The following is a 19,418-nucleotide window of genomic DNA, read 5'->3' on the forward strand; positions in this document are numbered from 1 at the left end:
AGATATATATTTTCTTCCAAGAAATGACAGTTTAAATATATAATTCCAAGAACCAGGATTTCATCTACCCCTTCCCTGTAGAAAATGCTGAAGATAGCCCAAGGCAGTTTGTTGCTGTTTATATGCTGGCTATTTTTGACTCTCATGCCAAGGTGCCTAACTCTCAAGCATTAAGTGGAGAGGATAGCTGCCAGACACAGAGCTGGATTCCACTCTGCAGGATGACTGTTTAAAAGATAGGCTTACAATGGTTAACTGCTAGATGACCAGCTCCTTTTTTTGTTGGTGGTTTTGTTTTTGTTTTCCCTTGGGATTTTTTAGAATGGTGATTCTTTTCTTATTTCACACACTAAAGATATAGTAAAATGACCTGTAATAAAATCCTTTTTTATTAATTCCATGATAACACAGTAAGGATCCCATTGTATAAGAATAGAGTCCTTATACATTGCGAATAAACTATCCCTGATCCAACAGTGAATCTGTAAAGTTCTGATTAGGGGAAAGTAATTGCCAATATGATGATGCAAAAGAAATACAATGTGAAATAACTTGGTAACATGTAAATATGGCCTGGGACAAACAGGAAGGTGTGTCACAACAATGGATCAATTCTCTACAGGATAATATTGAGCTAAAAATGTGTTCTAGCCCACTGAAAGAATTTAGGTAAGAGAACAGGCAAAAAGGATTTTGGCATAAGGGAGAGAGATGTACAAAACATTTTAGGTATTTTTGCTCTAAATGACTTCTCCTGATAGGCTGCAATCAGGCAGAAGCAATCCTACCCCAATTATTTTTTGAAATTATGTGATAAAGTCCACAGATTAAACCAGCAGTCTTCATGTTTACTTCTTTATTTCACTGAGCATCAATGGAAATGATGTACCTGAAAAGGCACAAGTGTAGTTTAGGCAGAAAATGTTTCTTCCCTGTGCCACGGCTCAAAGCAGTTCTTAATGAGGTGAAAGCACTTTGGCAAGGACAACAAAGAGAAGCTGACTGCGATTACTCATTACACTTTACATGACTAGAGAAACAAGCAATGCACTTCGGTTGTTTCTGTGCTATTGTCTGGATCAGAGTTGTGGGGTCCAAAGTTACACAAGGGGTTTTGTGTCTTTTCAGATGGAGGGTGGTACTTATTTTCTCATGATAGGATTACCTCATGTAGGAAGTGAAAATTTAGTGGGTAAATTTATTTGTAATGTAATTGTGATTACAGATTAATAATTATCTATTGTTACAAAAAGATACCACCGATTCCACTAATAAAAGCTGTTTCTTTTTCTTTTCATGGAGGCTTTAAAGGTGTACAAGAAAGTTTTAAAAAAGGCTTTAAAATAATCTTTATAGAAAAAATAAATTCTTCAATGACTGTAAAAAAATTAATTTTCTTATTAAAAAATTGTTAAGACAACATAATGTAGAAAAATTATTTTTCCACAATTACTTTTTGCACACTGTTTTCTATTCCCTGTAGAGGCAGACATTCTAATATTGAGCAAAAATCACATCCTACATTTCAGAATAATAGTTTAAAGCAGCCTTTACTGTGTTCATTTAAATATTCATTTAAATGATTAAGTTATCTCAATTTCTGAGTAGTAAGTGCACAGAACTTTGTGTCACTTCCAGGCATAACATTGCTTCTGCTGGAATTCCTGATAGTGGCAGTCTGCTGAAACATGAGTTCAGCTACCAAATATAGATGAGTGGGGTAAGAATTACATAGTCACATAGGACAGATGGAACACACAAGCCACAGTCTTCTCGATGCTTACTGGGGACCAAGCAATCTTCAGAGAATAGCTGGAGCCTGCTTAAGTAAAGAAGGAGAAAAACAACGTTACCTGCTACTAATTATACTTGAAACTCCTCACATTGGCCCGTTCATTATAAGGTCTGTTTTATATTTTATGCCAACTCTAATTTAGTAAAGTAATGTGCAGGGTTTCAAAATCCAGAAGTTAAATATGTACTTTTTTTTTTTTTTAATAATCTTATTAGATACATTTCTTTTTTAATATTACTCTGTTGAACAGATTGGCTTTGGGTTGCATTTTTTTTAGGTAATTATTTTTCATCGCACAGTATCCCTAAATTCAGGATGCTTGTATCTGTCTCGAATGAGACCTTCGCTTTTCTGTTTTCCCATATTTTGTTCTTTATCTCTTGAATATCTTAATTTGATAAATCCTTCAAATGTTTTCCGAGATGCTTATAATCTAGTATGCTCAGCTATTTACCATATTGCTTCTTACAGCATCTACGTTGCTTTGTGAAGAAATATTTAAATGGCATGGCATTAAAATGCATGTTTACTTGTGAGCAATTTTAAAATATAGAGCAGATAGGTGTACATAAATAGTTCATATTTAATAATGCTGGAGCTATAGTTAAACAATCTGATCTACATGCAACATTGTATTTTATGTTTGTTTATGTCTTTAAATGATATAGTATGTGGCTTCACACATTACCTAATGAGTAATGATGATGAAAACTGTTATAAATATTCTGTAGTGTAACTTGGAGGAGATAGAAATAGCATTAGGTATTTCTAATCATCATCTTATATGCAACTTGATAGGGTTCATGATATCACCTCCAGTTTGCTGCAATTACAAGTCACTCTAAAAGAATAGCAGGCTTATATATTATAATTTGAATGACAAAAAAATCTTCATACAGGAAGCATTCATTCACTTATCTGAAGGAATACATTTAAATCTATTTTTGGACCAGAATTTCCTCACTGAAAACACTAGTCAGCACTGGAAATTGCCAAAAATGAGCATGTTTAAATTATCAAGTTCATCTAACTACTCAGCTATCAATTGATTTACCTGAATTTGAACACTGAAGTGATGGAAATTATGACACATGCAGCCAGTAAGTTTTTCTAATGAATGAAAATACAGCATAAAAAGAGTATTAGGAAATATTAGATATTCATTTCAGTCAGTCAGAGTAGCTAGTAACAGGTGAAATTTTCCATTGGCCCATTTCCATTGACCCATGGAAACAACAGAGCAAATTGGGTCTGGAAGTCTGAGAAGTTAATCTGAATACATAATATATCACTTGGAGTTGGCAGCATGCCAGGAAGCAGTATGAATTAGATTAAGATGAAGATATCATTTAAGCACAGAAATTTACATTAAAAAATTATCCAAATAGGAAACTAGTATATTTGTTCATTCCAATATAATGTTTTAAAATCTAACTAAGGTCTCCAGATTTAACCCTTTGTTTGCAGGCATCCATTAAGCTTATGCCCCAACAGCTGAGACTCTACACCAACTGTGCTCTTGGCTTCTGAGATTCATTCTTTCAAGCTGCAGTATGGTAATCAAGTGTACTGTACATCCTTTTTTAGATTATGTTAACAATGGATTGGCATGGTTGCTAAATTTCTCGCCCTGTGAACACAGATAAAAAGGAAGAAAGATGTAATCCCATCAAAGAAGATGCCATCAAAGAAGACACCCGTCAACATATTCTACAAAAACACATTTCAAATCCTAAAACACTTTGCTTTGCTTGTACTTCTCTTTTATGCATTGAGTTGTAATCTGTTGGCAAGACAAGTAGAGATATCAAGAAATGCATATGCCAGGCCAAGAATTCCAATAATCTATCAGTCAGTTAATGAATACATGCTGGATAAGCCCCAGGGAAGTGACTAAAGGTTATTGGAGCTTGCACAAGCTGATGTAAAATATATCTGAGTGCATCTCATGACTGCCAAGCCACCTGTATTTTGCTGAAACAATGCTTTGGAGCATTAGAAGGAAAAAATGTTTTTATGAAAATCTTGTGTAGAATTAATCTCACCTAAACCATCCTCAGAAGGGAATTGTCAAGGATAATTTAAAATACTGATCCTTGATTTAATTAAATAGCTTGCAGAAGAAACAATTACTTTTAAGATCAGATCATCCATAATTTAGTGACCAATAGGACACACACATTTCAGTAAGTGGGATTTCATGCTGACCTTTGCCTTAGGAGAACAGAGTTTTCTCTGCTGTATCATTTCTGCTGGCCTTACAGAAGCAGGCAACATTCATCTTCATCCTGAAATTATGTGAAAAACTGAAGATACTTCCATACTTCGTGAAACTACTGTAGAATACACCTCATATGCTCATGTGTGGCAGGATGATATATGGGTTGTGAAACCTGTTTCCACAGTGTTGTGCTCTTAGCATGTGGTAGTTTGATATCCCACTTAAGCGTTTAGAGGACGGATGTTAGGTTTCAATAAAATCCAGCCCATTTAAAAACGATAATACAAGAAGTACAACAGTATTAAACACATTGTCAGTATTAACATGTGTACATTCCTATAATGGTTTTGTATGGGAACTGCTGAGTCATGACCTGAGCCTCTGATTGACCACCTGAGGCGAGCAATGAGTCAGCCCTGGGAGCACAGGTGAAGGTAATTCAGCTGTGTGACCAGAAGGGGTGGAGTCCAGCTGCACCTCTCCTAGATCTCATTTAAGAGCTGACTGCCTCTGAGGAAGGATCTCTTTTGGAGATCATTCCTCTTGGATTCTTCTCAGTGAGCCCAGGATGAGGGTAAGCTTTCCATCCATTCTTCTTTAGTGTGATAACCTGGTTAGCCTAACTTTCCTGTATGTTTTTTAATTGTAACATCTGTATATTCACTGATTACACAGGTTTCAACTAAAATAGTTTTCTCTCAGAATTTGATAGCTAGCAGTCTCCTGTAAGAAAATAATAATAAAATGCACATTATTGTAACTAAACACTGAATAAGTATAATAGCATTGTGGTGATGGAATAAATTGCTCAGACTGATCTAGCAGACCTGAGCTTGTGCTAATGTACAGAGGAAGGATGCCTTTATTATCCTGAAAAAGATAAAAGAGAAAAAATACTCTTAGGAGCTTTCATTTCTACCTAGAAAACTGTATTTCTGTCTTGTTTGGAATCTGTAAATCCAAATCAAGGTTTACAGCAAGTATTACATGCACAACTAAGTTTCTGCTCTTTTCCCAGTTTTGTGACTAGCTTATAGGCTCTAGAATATAGCAGACTTTTTTACTGATAACTTCCATTGTGTTGTTCTTTTCTTTTGTTAAAGAACTGTTTGTGTCTTCCAGCATGCAAGACAGAAGCTATGGCCAGTCACTGCCTCTTCCTTTAATGCAGAAGGAGACCTACTGTGCAGAGAGGGACATCAATAAGGGATATCCTAAAAACATGACAGAAGCCTCATCATGCAATGACATTTTCTATGATTCCCTATCTGGCATACAGAATGGAGAATTTTCAAATGAACTTTCTGCCTTCCTTACCCAGGAGGAAATATGTAAAAGTCTTGACATAGCTCGGGAATCAATTGCCAATTCCATGAAGGAGGATCAGAATATAGCACCGGAGTTCACTCATTTCAATACTGCTGTTTCTAGTGCTTTAGAGCATGCTTCTTTTCAGGATACCAAACTGCATGAGCAAGGTGCTTTACCGAGGTCTCAAGCAAGCAGTCTGACTTCATCTTCAGCAAGTCACATTCCCCCAGTGAATCAGAAAGAACAATTTAACTCACCTAAAGTGGCAAGTGGTTTTGTCACAGTCTCCAGGAAGCAAGAAAGCATCTCACCTTTGCTAGCTGCAAGTCCCAGCTACGTTAGAAGCCTGAAACATTCAGAAAAGCGTGCTTCAGCTGTGCCTACCACGAAGTCTGAATCAGCATCCCAGGGAGAGGTTCCTTTTAGGAACAAGTTGTGTGACAAAGCTGCCACGTTCATTGAGGAACTATCATCAATATTTAGAGAGGCAGCAAAGACAAGGGGCCGAAGTCCTGATGGGGACTCTTCTCCAGACAGCGGATACCTGTCACCGAAAAAGAAGCAATCAACGCTAAGTACCTCAAGGAACAAAGACTATAACAAGCCACATCAAGAGTCTGAGCCTGGGCCAAAATTATCTGGGGTTGATCTAAATGGAGAGCCCCGCTCTGAAAAGGAGAGCGTCACACAGAGTGAAATGGTTCTCTGCCACCCTTTCACCAATGCAGAAGACCATCAGCCTTCACCACCTCAGTTCACTCAAAAGCTCCGGAGTCAGGAAGTTGCTGAAGGAAATAAAGTATTACTGGAGTGCAGAGTTGCTGGCAACCCAGTCCCTGATGTCAGGTAAGTATATGCCTTTAGCAAAGTCTCTAAGTGCAGAAGATACCTGAGATAAAGTATCAGTGGACTTGCTTGGAAGTTATTAATAACGTAAGAGCAGTATATCCTTCAGTTCATAAGCACCTGAAATAATAGATTCAGACCTCTTTAGATCTCTAGAATGTTTAATTGCTTGGGAAATAAGGTTCTACTTGAGTAAAGAGTCACATGGCAAAGTTAGAAACCAAAGTGACAAACAGCATCCTTTGTGATTTACTTCCTTAATGTAAGTGAAAGAATCCACAATTTTCCCTTGAAGAGCATGTATCAGTCTCTAAATACGTTTCTATGCTCAATTAATTAGAACAGTTCTAAGTTTCATACCAATGGAATTTAGTCTTTACTATGAGAAAACCTGAAATTTGCTAAATTTAGCCAACTTTTTTTTTTGTGAGGCATTTTCAGAAGATGCTAAGATGGTTCCCGTTTCAAAATTCCTTCTGATACCTTGTAGTGAAGTTTACGTGCATGTGGTTCTGTTTGATAATAAAGCTCAAAAATAGTCTCTACATTCCTTTTATTATTATTTTTAGACTCTTTGTTAACTTGTGTTTATAACAGTTAGAAAAGCTACCTTTGCAGTCGTAATGAGTGTTTAAGTAATACATAATATTCCCTGCTGTCTTGCTTTCCTTCTAAACCTGACAGAAATTAACTTTAAAACCAGCACTGTATGGGCTGTATTTGTCACTTTACAGTTCTGAGCCTTAATGCTAAATATGCTACCTGCTAATACACAGGTAGACTATATGTTTAGTTTAATATTCCATCACAACCTATTTGTGTTTAAAATCACACGAGCGCTTGATAGTCCCTTTGGTAGAAAGGGAAAATTGTTTAAAATCCTGTTTGGACAGGAAAGGATTTTAGCTTCTCCTTAGGAACTTTTTAAAAGATTCTTACATCTGAATATAATTTTTCAGAGGTTTTCAACGTTATCTTAAATGAACCTAGCAATCACTTTCCTGTAACACTTGTTCTGTTTTGAATTCCTTTATATCGTTTGCTGAGTTGTCTTTCAACACTTTGAAATAAATAACATTTTGTACTAAGCTACCCAAAATGGCCTGCAAATACAGTCAGATACATAGGCCTTGTAGCTTTGCAAGCTTTTATATCCATCACTGAACACTATCTTCATGCTTACCATAATTGAACTTCTCCTTTGAAATGTTTTTTTTTAAATTGGTGCCTTTTGGTGCAGGTTCACAGAGGGAATGAACAGTTATCATTTTGATTTTTGTCAACAAGGTTTTAAAAGTACAGCTTTGAAAAGTCAAGTTATACCTATATATGTCTATATATGCTTTCATTTCAAGGTAATAGAGGTGAAGAGTTTTCTTTTTTAGAAAATACTTTTGAAGATTCCCTTGACAACTGAAAACAACAACCTTTCCTTTCACTGAGTCTTCAGTGAAAATGTGTCCTAAACAAACTAAATATTGGTAAACTGAATTTTTCGCAGTCAAAAGATCACTTACATATCACCTAGTGTTTTTCATTGTTATTGTCTACAAAGTGGAAGAAGTTGTACCTCAGCACTTTGGTTATGTTCTTAAGCTAAAAGCTTAGATCATCCTACTAGTCAGTTGATCTAAACAAAGCAAAATGGTGCATCTAAGTACACAAAACAAAAATAATGAGCCTTGCAAACATCAGGACACTCATAGAAAAATATAATCTTCATTCTCCATCAAGCAATATCATAGGCATGTCGTCTCTCTAATAGTTGTTTGGTATTTTAGTTCTGTTGAGGCTACAGAAATCTTCCAGATAGATGTTTATTCACCATCAAGATGTCATGAAAGGGGAACTGTAGAAGCAGCACAACTAAGAAAGGTGGGGATCCCTCCTCTTGTGTTGTTTTTTTCTTTTTTTCTTAGATTCTTCTTTCTACCTCACAAAGAGTATGCAGCCTGCCAGTGGTTCTGCTATATGCTTTAGGGTAACAAGAAACGTTAACTTCAATGGAATCTTTTCTTGTTGCTGGATTAGATAATGTATTCTTACTAATATTGAGTTGTAAGGTAGAGTAATAGCAATGGACAGAGACACCTCCTCTAAGGAGAAAAATAATTACTATTAATTAATAGTAAAAGACCTTTCTACCTAATTTACCTGTGTATGCATTTGGTATTTAACCTGATTAAGTCATCCTAGATTCTCCCTGCAGTCACTGGAGGGAAACATATCTATTAAGAGTCTCCTATTTCCATTGTTTCCTACAATGGCAATAGAAAGAAGGCAAATCCTTGAGCCTGAACACTTTGTTATCAGCTGGCTATACAATAGATGAGGCAAATTCCACACATCCTCACTTCTTAATGCTAATAGAAGGCACACAGTTTATTTGCCAACTCTTACCCACAGGTAAAGCAACTATAAGAAAAAAAAAAAACAACTGAATTGCCTTTACTTGCAGGCGATATTCCACCTTGATATATATTTGCATAAAAAGAGCTTAGATTTTTTTCCTAGCATTTGAATTTGGAAAACATCTTCACTTCCATAACTTTAACAGCGAGCTTATAACATTTCTCACTATGAAAGTGTGAGGGAGTTTTAGATATTAGTTATCAAGTCATTAATAAGACTGCTTAAGTCCCATGAGTCAAGACAATACTTTATTACTAAAAAAACCTTCTTCTGTTCACTTGAATGTTACCACCATGGTTCTGTTATGCTTTAGTAGATACATCAGGCTTAGAGAATTATAAAGTGTATTTTGCGAGGTGAAAATGATCTTAGAATGGACTATAAATAAGCATGAAGGATCTTTACAAGTGACAAAACTGCAAAGGAAATTTACTAGACAGAGCATTGTGTCAACAGGCATTTATTTTAATAACATAGGAAAAAGTTCTGGTGCCACTCAAATCTTGTACTTTATTTCCTGCAATTGATATGAGAGCAGTTCTGATAAGGAATGATTAGGAACCATTGATTTCTATGAAATACAGATGGTGGCATTTATGTGAGTTTGACAGCAACAGTGAAGCTGCAGTTTTGTAAAATCAAAGACACTGCTGCAATGTTTTGGTATCTTATTGTCTTTATCTGTGAGTCTTCTGTGGTATGACTACAGAACTATAGTGGTGTGTAAACTGTGATGATTACTTGCATAAGTATTTTCCAATATTTTTAGATGTGTTTCAAAGACTAAATATCAAGATAGTGACAAGAAACCTAGAAAAAAATGGATTGTTATTCTTTCCTTTATTTAAAGGAAACCCTTCTTTTCTGAATCTTACCTCTTGCAGAATCCTTAAATGAGAAGGGAAGTATTAATGTCTGAGAAGAATGAGTCATGGGAAACATCACCAAGTTCATAGAATCACAGAATGGTTTGGGTTGGGAGGGTCAAAGGTGATCCAGATCATCTTTGATCATCATGGTAGGGTTGCCACCCACAAATCAGGCATCCCAGAGCCTCATCCAACATGGCCTTGACCATTTCCAGGCATGGGGCATTCCACACATTCTCTAGGCAACATGTTCCAGTGCCTCTGCACCCTCTCAATGAGGAATGCCTTACTTATATCTAATCTAGATTTACTTTTTCTAAGTTTAAAGCCATTATCCCTTGTCCTGTCACTATCAGACCCTGATACAGAGTCTCTCCCCATTTTTCCTGTAGGCACCATTTAAGTACTGGAAATCCACAGTGAGATCTCCCCAGAGACTTTTCTTCTGCAGGCTGAGCAAGCCCAGCTCTCAGCCTGTCTTAACAGGAGAGGTAGTTCAGCCCTCTGATCATCCTTTAAGCCTCCTCTGTATCCATCCTACCAGGTCCGTGTCCTTTTGCTGGGGGCACTAGACTTACAGTGAAATAGAGGAGGAGAATCCTCTCCCTTTCTTGCTGGTCATACTGCTTTTGATGCAGCTTCTTGAGCTTCAAGCACGTGGTGTTGACTTATACTCAGATAACAGTGCATGGTTTTTAAATCGGTAAGATTTTAAAGTAATCTTTTACATATCGATATTGATGAGTCTTGGCTTGTTTCTGTTTTTGAAAATGATAATTTTTGTTCATAGCCTGCATCATTGCTGACTTGAAACAAATCGATTCATTTTAATTTCTCAATATATTACAAAGCTTCTCGAGAGTTTAATACTCTAACTTTTAATAGTTCAGTAATTATTAATAATTAGCTCATCAATTTGTGAATAGGCTTAAAAATGGTGTATCTACCATCAAAAAGGAAGAATCGCTTTTCTAACTTGCCACTAAAAATACATTTTCCTTTAGTCTTAACGTCGTTGTGGTTCTTGCGGCAACTGAATAAAGCTGCCCTAAGGACTCATTGCAGTCCATAAAACTCTGCACCTCGACCTTGCAATCACTCTCACTTGGCTGAAGAGGTCTCTCTCTCACAGCACGGCCAGGCTTCTCACGGCCTGCATTGCTTTTGAGGGCAGAGCAGCGCGAGGGGGCAGCGGGGAGCTCTTCGTTCAACAAGGTTTGTGCAAACCTTAGGGCAAAAGGGAAGATTTACCCAGTGGTCACGATGTTGCACTAACCGTGGAGGGACAGAGCAAATTCCAAGTATTAGGAATGCAATCAGGTGAATTGGAAAGACTTAAATATCTATGCAATTGTTCAGTGGGAAAAAAAAGTCTGTATAAAAGACAGCAACTTCCTTTAATGAAAGCTGCTGGATAGATAGAAGGCAGACATGGATATTAATGTTCTTTCCAAAAAAGATGTTGAACAAGCTGAACAGTTCTGTGAGTCACAACAGCAGATATAAAACTTGCTGAAGTGGAGATGCAGATAGCGCACGAGCCATAGTCTGCACGTTTGCACGTAGCTATATACTCTGAAGAAACCAGGCTTCAGTTGTTATGATTCTTTCCAGAAAAGCTAGTTTTGATAACGTAGCCACTGCAAATAATGATTTTAGAATTCTTTCTCTGGGAAGGAAACAACCAAGAGCTATAGTAATGATTCTTAATTTTTTTAATAAAGCTTGAGTAGTGTGCATTAGTAGAATGTTTAACAAGACATTTGACGGCACTAAGTACCCTTAATTCAGAAAAGTATGTTCCTTGGGTGTGTTTCTCATGTATTTCTTCAAGCTTTTTAATAGTTGTCTTCAGAACTGTTACTTTCCCATTTGTAAATCTTGTATATACAGCTTAGTGTTTAGAAACACCTATCCAGTTGGTTCAGGTCCTACTTTTCTTCCAGGTATTTGAAATGCTTAAATTTCAGGTATCTGAATTAATTGAAATGCGTGTTTATATTGTTCAAGTTGGAAACATTAGTTTTGATTAGACAAGTTTCAGAACATTTGGATAATCAAATACTCTGTGTCACTGAGGTTTTTTGTCTTGGTCTATTGTCTACAACTATAGAGGACAGCGTTTCAACTGAGCATCTCAAGAAGCAGGCTCTTTCCTAGGTGAAGTAACCATTCCAAGTCCAGATAATGGTAACAGGATAATTTGGGGAAGCTTTACAAAACAAACAGTTTGCTTATTCAAGCATAGCTTAGGGTGAGAAGTCCACTGATACTACAAAATCAATGTTAAGGACTCCAAACCATGAATGGGTGGGAGTGTTGGGAGAGCAATATTTTGGGCATTTCTCCATTTATCTGGTGGGTTGGTTTGGTTTTTTTTTTAGAGTTATTATATATAATATTATTATTAACTAATATTTATTTATAAAAACCTCAGAATAGAAAAAAACTTTCAGATCACAGTTTAAATTGATACTATATTTGAAGAAAATATGAGAAATTTAGAGCAAATTACTGAAAATTACTCTTCTAATATGAGGAATGTGCTCTTATCTGCAGAAAAATATCCATATATGTGGCTTTTGACTTTTATTTACATAGGAATTGAATGAGACTTGGATGAATGACAAAATAAGAAAGCACTGTATGTCTTCTGAAAGCTCTTTCACTAACTTTGTCCATGTTAAATGTATTTAGTTTGTGGTATTTTTTGAGGTTGTTTTTTTTTAAGATTTAAAAAAAAAACTGAATAGAAGCAATTCTAAAATACAGACTTCCAGCAAGAGTGGCACAAAAGCAGTGCTAGAGGCAATATTCCCAAAAGCTGTTTTTACTTCATATTTCAGCATTTATTTTTATAAATCCCATGTATTGTCTCTGGACCATGCTATTATTGTACAAAGCCTCAACAGCCAAGAAAGCTTGACAGTGAGGAAATAAATTAGTAATTTACTTGTCACAGACTGATTGAAAGCACTGACCTGTGGAAAGTAAAACTGAATTTGGAGGCTGAGTAGAATAGAGGTGGGAATGTACTCACAGTTTAGGAATGGACGATTCTCTTTTGTACTGAAATGAGAAGAGAAATGGAGTAGAGAGGCTTTTCATAAAGAGAAGTGTTTGCAGTTGATGCTTTTGGTATCATTACCTATCAAAGTTCAACAGGTACACGGTACTATTCCAAATCCCATTTAAATCGTTATGCTTAACATACTTTGACATGTTTGCTCATTTGCCTAAAGGCAATACCACTTCTTGAATTGTTTAAGATTCTTAAGCTTAATTACAGCAGTTTAATAATGCTATTTGAACAGGACATACTTTCGTAAGATATAGTGTATTTCTTTATATTTATAAATAGAGTAAATACAATTATTACTTTGAAATGTAATGCTTTAAAAATTCTTTCATAATGCAAAACTTTAATCATATCTGGAACATGCTGGGTAAATGCATTCTTGTCAATGTGAAAGCTAATCTTAGAGACCTTGATGATGACATCAAGCAAACAGAACTTTTCTGCAAACATCACTGATGAAAGGAAGTATTAGAGTTCATTCAATTAGGACTGACAGGACCTTGGAGAAGATGGAAAATGCTATTGGCTTTTCAAATATAATAGACAAATATAATAGACAAAGCATAGAAGAAATACTGTTAAACAGTAGTGAAAAATTAGCTTATTTTATTAGTTCTAGAACCTATTTGATGTACTGCATATTGAAGTGCTTACTATGGAACAGGCAACAAGGACCTTATTTTCCTGAAGTAATATGCTACAGTTACTGTTCAGTGTAGAGGAGTACAAAACTCAAGAATAGTAGTGTGAACTTCAATACATTAGACTTCCTATGGGAAAGGGCAATAAGTTAAAAGAGCCTGGGAATTTAATGTAATTACTAGGTAGAATCGCTCAAAATACTACTCTTTTCTTCCCCTCAGCTACCTACAAGTGAAAGCAAGTAGAGGATTAACATTTTTGTGTGACAAATCCATCATGAAGATGTTTCATCTAGTCTAACAGTAACATGAATCTTCAAATAATTGGTTTTATTGTTCCACCACACTAATAATATATTGCACTGCATATATGCATTAATTTCACTGAAAAGATTACATTTTGTATTTAAGTGGAATTTCAGTGCTTCATAAAAAGCCTGCATAATATATGAGCTGCTTTAACTTATCTCCTTTTATTTCATAAGGATGTGCTTTTCAGATGGCCAAGGGAAAAAGATTTGACATACAGTTAATCTTTAGTTTATGTTGCAACTGACAGGTAATGTGGCTAACAGAAGTCTTTTAACGTTACAAGAGATTTAGCCCAGCAGTAGATCATTGCTTATGGGAAGATCACTTCAGTGTTTGCCCTGTGAGTAGCTGAGGCTGGATATATGTAACTGCACAAGCCTAAGCTGAGGGCTTCGTGCTTCTATAAAGTAGTCTTGACAAGTCTAAATTGATAACAAGCTTCATAGAAGACTACTTAACATTTGGACACAATCTAACATCCTTAGCAGTTTGTTCTTCCAGTATCTTTTTTCCCCTGTGACATTATGCTTTATCCATTCTACTGAAAATGCACTGATAATTAGGGGCAGCTATAGTGTCAGATGCTGTCAGAATCTCTTATCCTTGGCATATGCTTTCCAGATAGTCTGAATGTGAAGGTCAGTCTCCTTGATCAAATGTGACTTTGTATGTTATGAGAACTTTGTTACACAGAGCAATGCCATTCTCTCAAATACCTGCAACAGCAGTAACAAAAACTCTTCTTCTATCATATAGGCACATGTTCTTGTTCACTGTTGAGTTAGAGAACACTGCAAAAATAAGTGTTTAAGTTATCAGTCAGATAAATGCTTTCAGTGCCAAAGACAAGAAAACACTGTATTTTAGAAGAGAGGCTCTGTTTTTATTAGCTGGTTTTGGGATGTTTTGCTTTGTTTTTTTTTTTAAAGGCAGAATAGTTTACAGTAACTCACTGCTGTAATTATGTATTCTACATGCCTTATATTGAATTGTAAATGCCATTATAAATTGGCCTACAGGTGACTCTTCGTAATACCATACTTAAGCCCAAAGATCAAATGGAAACACAGATCTCATAATGACTATAATCCATATTTAAAGCTTTGAATTTGAACTGAGTTGGCTTAAATAACTTGATTGTTTTTTTATTTGTTATTGCCTAGGGATCAAGAAGGAAATTAACATGTAAATTTGCTTATTTTTAAGTGAGTAATAAGTTGGTTATTTTCAACTTAAGCATCTTCTGGAAGAAAAAAGTAATGCAATAAACATAGTTTAAGTTATTTAAGTCAATTTTTGTAAATTTTAAGGTGTTAGAGAAGTGAATTTTTCTTATTGTCTTATTATTTAACCTGCCTATAATGCAGGTTAAAAATGATACTGGGTTACAGTTCTTCTAGGATAAAATATCCTGTCCCTATTTGATAGAATGTGAAAGTCAAATTTTTTTCTGATCTTCTCCACTTTTCCTGGAAGCATATTCCTCTTCTAATTCTGAATGTCAATACAAGCTGAACCAATCAGTTTAGAAATTAATAGACACAGTTATGTAGATAACTAAATGAACAAATGCAATGTAAGTTTTATTTTCTTTACATTAAATATATAAAATCATCTTCTTTCTCTTAGCTACTTGTATTGGCAAAATTCATTCATGATTCCAGCTATATATTCCCTTATTCAGATTTTCCTACTTTTTAAACGATCAAGACTTACGTTCAGGTAACTGACATGTCTACGTAGCAAGTAGTTTGCTTACAAGCAACATAAACAAAACCTTTTAAAACTTGCAATGACCAGTTATGGGCCTGAACCAGACAAAAGTTACTGAGTTCACATTTCTGTGTTTTGTTTTTTTTTTTAAATGGGGAAAAAATCCTCCAGGGAAATCCTTAGGCAGAATTACGAATACTACTAAAAAGTGCTGAAAGGGTGTGTTTTTTAAGGATCTGCCCTAATTCTGAATAATCAATCCACAGAAAAGTAATTCTTGCAGTTGCCCTGTAGAGAGTTCTCATTCCCATAATCAGTCAGTAAGATTTACATTCCTAAATTCTTTCAGTTCTTTCATGCACCAAGCTGAGACATCTAATTTCAGTACTATGTGATATAACATTGTTGAAGATTACTATCTTCTTTCAAACTGATTTTTTTTTTAAAGGAAGTTGAGAGACTATACATTTCTTCACTTTGTAAGCCTTTTTAATTAAATATCAATTTTATGTCTCCTAAACTATAATTATTTTTAACTGATCATCACTGAAGCAAACGAGGAAAGGAAGATACTTCTCCATATGTCTGTATTAGTTTACTCAAGCTTAGAAATCACTGCTGCTAGGAGGAATTCTTCTGCAGGCATTAGAAACATAGAACATCCTGATTTGGAAAGGACTTAAAAGGACCATCAAGTTCAACCCCTGGCACCACACAGGAGCACGCAAGATTCAAACTCTGCATCCAACGCTGTTATCCAAACTCTTTCTCAATTCCAGCAGCTTGGGGCTGTGAAGAGCCTATTCCAATGCTTGACCACACTCTAATGCAGAACTTCTTCCTAATATCCAACCTTACCCTCCCCAATGCAGCCCCATCAGGTCCTGTTGATCAGTGCTGCTGCTCTGCTCCCCTGGGAGGAGGTAGACAGCCATGAGGCCTCCCCTCAACCTCTTCTGCTCTGGGCTGAACAAACAAACAGCTACCTCTCATCTACCTCTCATTCTTCTTGCTTTCTGACCCCTCACTATCTTTGTAGTCCTCCTTCAGATTCTCTCTAATAGTTTTATGCTATTCTTACACTTTGGCAACCAAAACTGCCCGCAGTGCTCAATGGGAGGCTGCACAGAGTGGGCAAACCCATCCCCTCTGGTGGCAGCGCTGGGTCTGATGGCCCTTTTCGTTGTCAGGACACACACTGCTGATTTAGAGAGAGCTGGAGCTATAACTAAGAAGCAGTATAATATAATCCAAACTGGAATGCTGAATTTAATTTTTTTTGCATCTTTCCCATACACTGCACACAGCATGTTACAGTCTTTTAATATCAGTATTGATAAGATGGCTTGATGTTGATACAGTCTTTTTTTTGTAGTGAAAAGTAAGGGAAAATGCCTGTAGCAATACAGAGGTAGATGTTACTGTCTGCTTTCTACCTTTTTTTTCCATGCCTCTTTTTTTCAAAGCAGTATTGCCTTGTGATGGCTTTCAAGTTTAATTGAGGAAGGTTGGAACAAGGGAAGACTTGATTCAGTCTGAGCTTCCTCAGGCTTGCCATATGGCTAGAAGGAATCTATAAAAGCCTATTTTCCACAAATCCTCTGAGATGTAATTTAGGTTGACTTCACCTACAAAGGAAGTAGGTGGGGACAGTGATTTGGAGTTCACTGAGGAATTGTTATAGTTGCCAAGAACTGCAATTCTGGAACACGCTACTGACTGCAAATTCAGTGGATGGTGATTCAGAGTTATAGACTAGCATCTCTCTTCAATTCTCAAAGGATATCTAAATCACTGATTAAAACAATCTTTTTATTAACTACAATACAGTCTAAGCAAGATTAAGTTAATCTCGCTGTATAGAGAAAACACCACTCTAAATACAGAAGTTTTCTAAATACAGAATAGGAAAGAAATGTTGATACAAAATTGGATATCAACCAAGTGTCTCTAGATTGAATTTATGTAGTGCTGTCCTTGACTTTTAGGCTTCCAGAAAGAGCATTGTAAAATATCCATCGAATCATAGAATAGTTTGGGTTGGAAGGGACCTTAAAGATCATCTAGCTCCAATCCCTCTGCCATAAACAAGGACACCTTTCACCAGATCAGGATGCCCTTATACACGGGATTAAATTTTAGACCCTTTGGAAAAACCAACCAGGGCATTTTGTAATAACCTCTCAACTTAGAAAGAAATTGCATGGGATTCTTCATGATTTATTCAGAATCCAGAGCAGTTCTGTGAGTCTCAGGTGCAAATAAAACTGTTGACTGACAAATTTACTACTTCAGTGCAGTTCTCTGGGTCTTAGAAAAAGTATCCATGTTCTCACCTTTTTACGGAAAAGTGTGGGTGAAATTGATACCTCAGTTGATAGATCTTTGAGTATTGACCAACCAAGTGGCTTCTGCCATGTGCTTCTCCCAGTACTTAAGTGTTCCACCACCCATTCCTTTCAACATAGTTTTTAACAAACCACTATATTGTTCAATTTTACCAGAAGCTGGTGCAGATAGAGATATGATAAATCCACTCAGTGCCATGATCTTGGGTTCAAGTATTTACTAGGGAATTTTTGAAATGAGTCCCATTATCTGATTCAGTTCTTTCTGGAGTGATGCCTTCAGTTGCTCCTTGTAAGACATATTCTCTAAGCCCTTCACCAGCCTTGTTGCCCTTCTTTGGACCTACTCCAGCACCTCTGTGTCCTTTCTGTACTGAGGTGCCCAAAACTGAACACAGCACTCGAGGTGAGGCCTCACCAGTGCCGAGTACAGGGGCAGGATGACTTCCCTGGTCCTGCTCACCACTCCATTCCTGATACAAGCCAGGATGCCATTGGCCTTCTTGGCCACCTGGGCACACTGCTGGCTCGTATTCAGCCAACTGCCCATCAGTACACCAAGGTCCCTTTCTGTCAGAAAATGACAGAAAGCCAAGATATTCTGTAAATTAACAGCACAAGAAAACTGCAGTACATGCAACCATACTATTTATAGGTGGAATAAAAGAATTGAAGAAATAGCCACTACTTGGGAGCGTTAAAGATGCCTTAGTTACTGTGCTTTTTTCCCCCAGTTCAGTTCAGTTTTGACAGCTCTTTAAGGACCTCCATTGTTGTAGGCCAAATTTTCTTATCTCCTGCTTGTAAGTGATGGAACTGAGGTGCAGAACTTCCCAAAAGCAGGTTTAGAAGGAATACCACAATCTGACTGCTTGCATCATTTACTTATTTCTCTTAATTAAACTAGAGATAAAACACTATGGGGAAGATGTGATGACCATCACACGCAACAGGAGACATAAAGTTTCCAATGTTTTATCTTAAGCTCCTTATCTGTGTTACAAATGGGCAAATCTGGTTTAAAAATTAATAATTCATCTAAAAAAAAAAATCAAGCAATAACTTGTTTTGTGGAAGAACATTCAGCTCTACTATCCATGCCTGTTCCCTTTTCATAAATCCTGTACAGGTATAGAATTTTCTTTTCATAGAAGAGCAGGTATCTTTTTGAGAAATCGTGTGACTTTGTCACTTAACACCTTATATCTGTCTACCAGGAGTTTATCATCTCTTCTTTCCTATCTTTTAGTTATTCAGTAAGCTTCATCTTTGTCATCGTATAATGATCTATCATCCCACCCATGTATGACATTCAGAAGGCAAATCTAGTTTGTTCGTTTATTTGTTGTTTTTCCCCGCAGTCTGGTTTTCAAATACAACCTGTAAATGAGAGCAGGCTATGGAAACTCAGCTGCAGGGGTGTCAATTAGAGCAGGGAAGTTTTTCAATGTGTTGCCAGATTATTTCACCGAGATATTTATTCTTCTTCCACTAGAATGCAAGTATGAATTTTAGTTACTTGTACCTTTTCTTTATCCTATCCTTTTGTTGTCTTTATTTTATTTTAAAATTTAAAACATCTACCTCAGCTAGTTTGTTTAGTCACATTTGCACTGGGGCTGTATTCAACTTCTATATAGCTACACTGAATTTCTTGTCTTCCCACAAACAGAACGTTTCAAAACATCCCTTATCAAAAGGAGGTGCCAATAGGCAGGAAGTTGGAAGACTGATTTCAAGAGTCTGACAGATTAATGTATTTTCTACTCACTTCTCAGTTCTTAAACCCTTGTATTAGGAAATGGGCATCAGTGTGAAATAACTTAAAGGCAAAACAAGTTACTGGATAGAAAAGAGTGTGGCCTTCTATC

The 19,418-nt window shown here is 36.3% G+C and overlaps 1 protein-coding gene across 5 annotated transcripts in view; it reads left to right on the top strand.

The window, feature by feature from the left end:
• The first annotated feature begins 1,749 nt into the window (after positions 1-1,749).
• The window catches only part of PALLD (palladin, cytoskeletal associated protein), a 180,942-nt gene continuing 163,273 nt past the window's right edge, over positions 1,750-19,418 (top strand). For 3 of the 5 annotated variants that reach the window (XM_010709482.3, XM_085222049.1, XM_085222050.1), the window contains exons 1-2: positions 1,751-1,903; positions 5,139-6,173. In XM_010709482.3, the coding sequence (XP_010707784.2) occupies positions 5,140-6,173 (1,034 nt within the window). In that variant the 5' untranslated portion in view covers positions 1,751-1,903; position 5,139. Of the gene's footprint in view, positions 1,904-5,138; positions 6,174-19,418 lie in introns of all 5 variants that reach the window. The other 2 variants (XM_085222048.1, XM_085222047.1) reach the window with 2 other exon arrangements.

This window comes from Meleagris gallopavo, chromosome 4 (assembly GCF_905368555.1).
Source record: "Meleagris gallopavo chromosome 4, MGAL_WU_HG_1.1, whole genome shotgun sequence".
Lineage (NCBI taxonomy): Eukaryota > Metazoa > Chordata > Aves > Galliformes > Phasianidae > Meleagris > Meleagris gallopavo.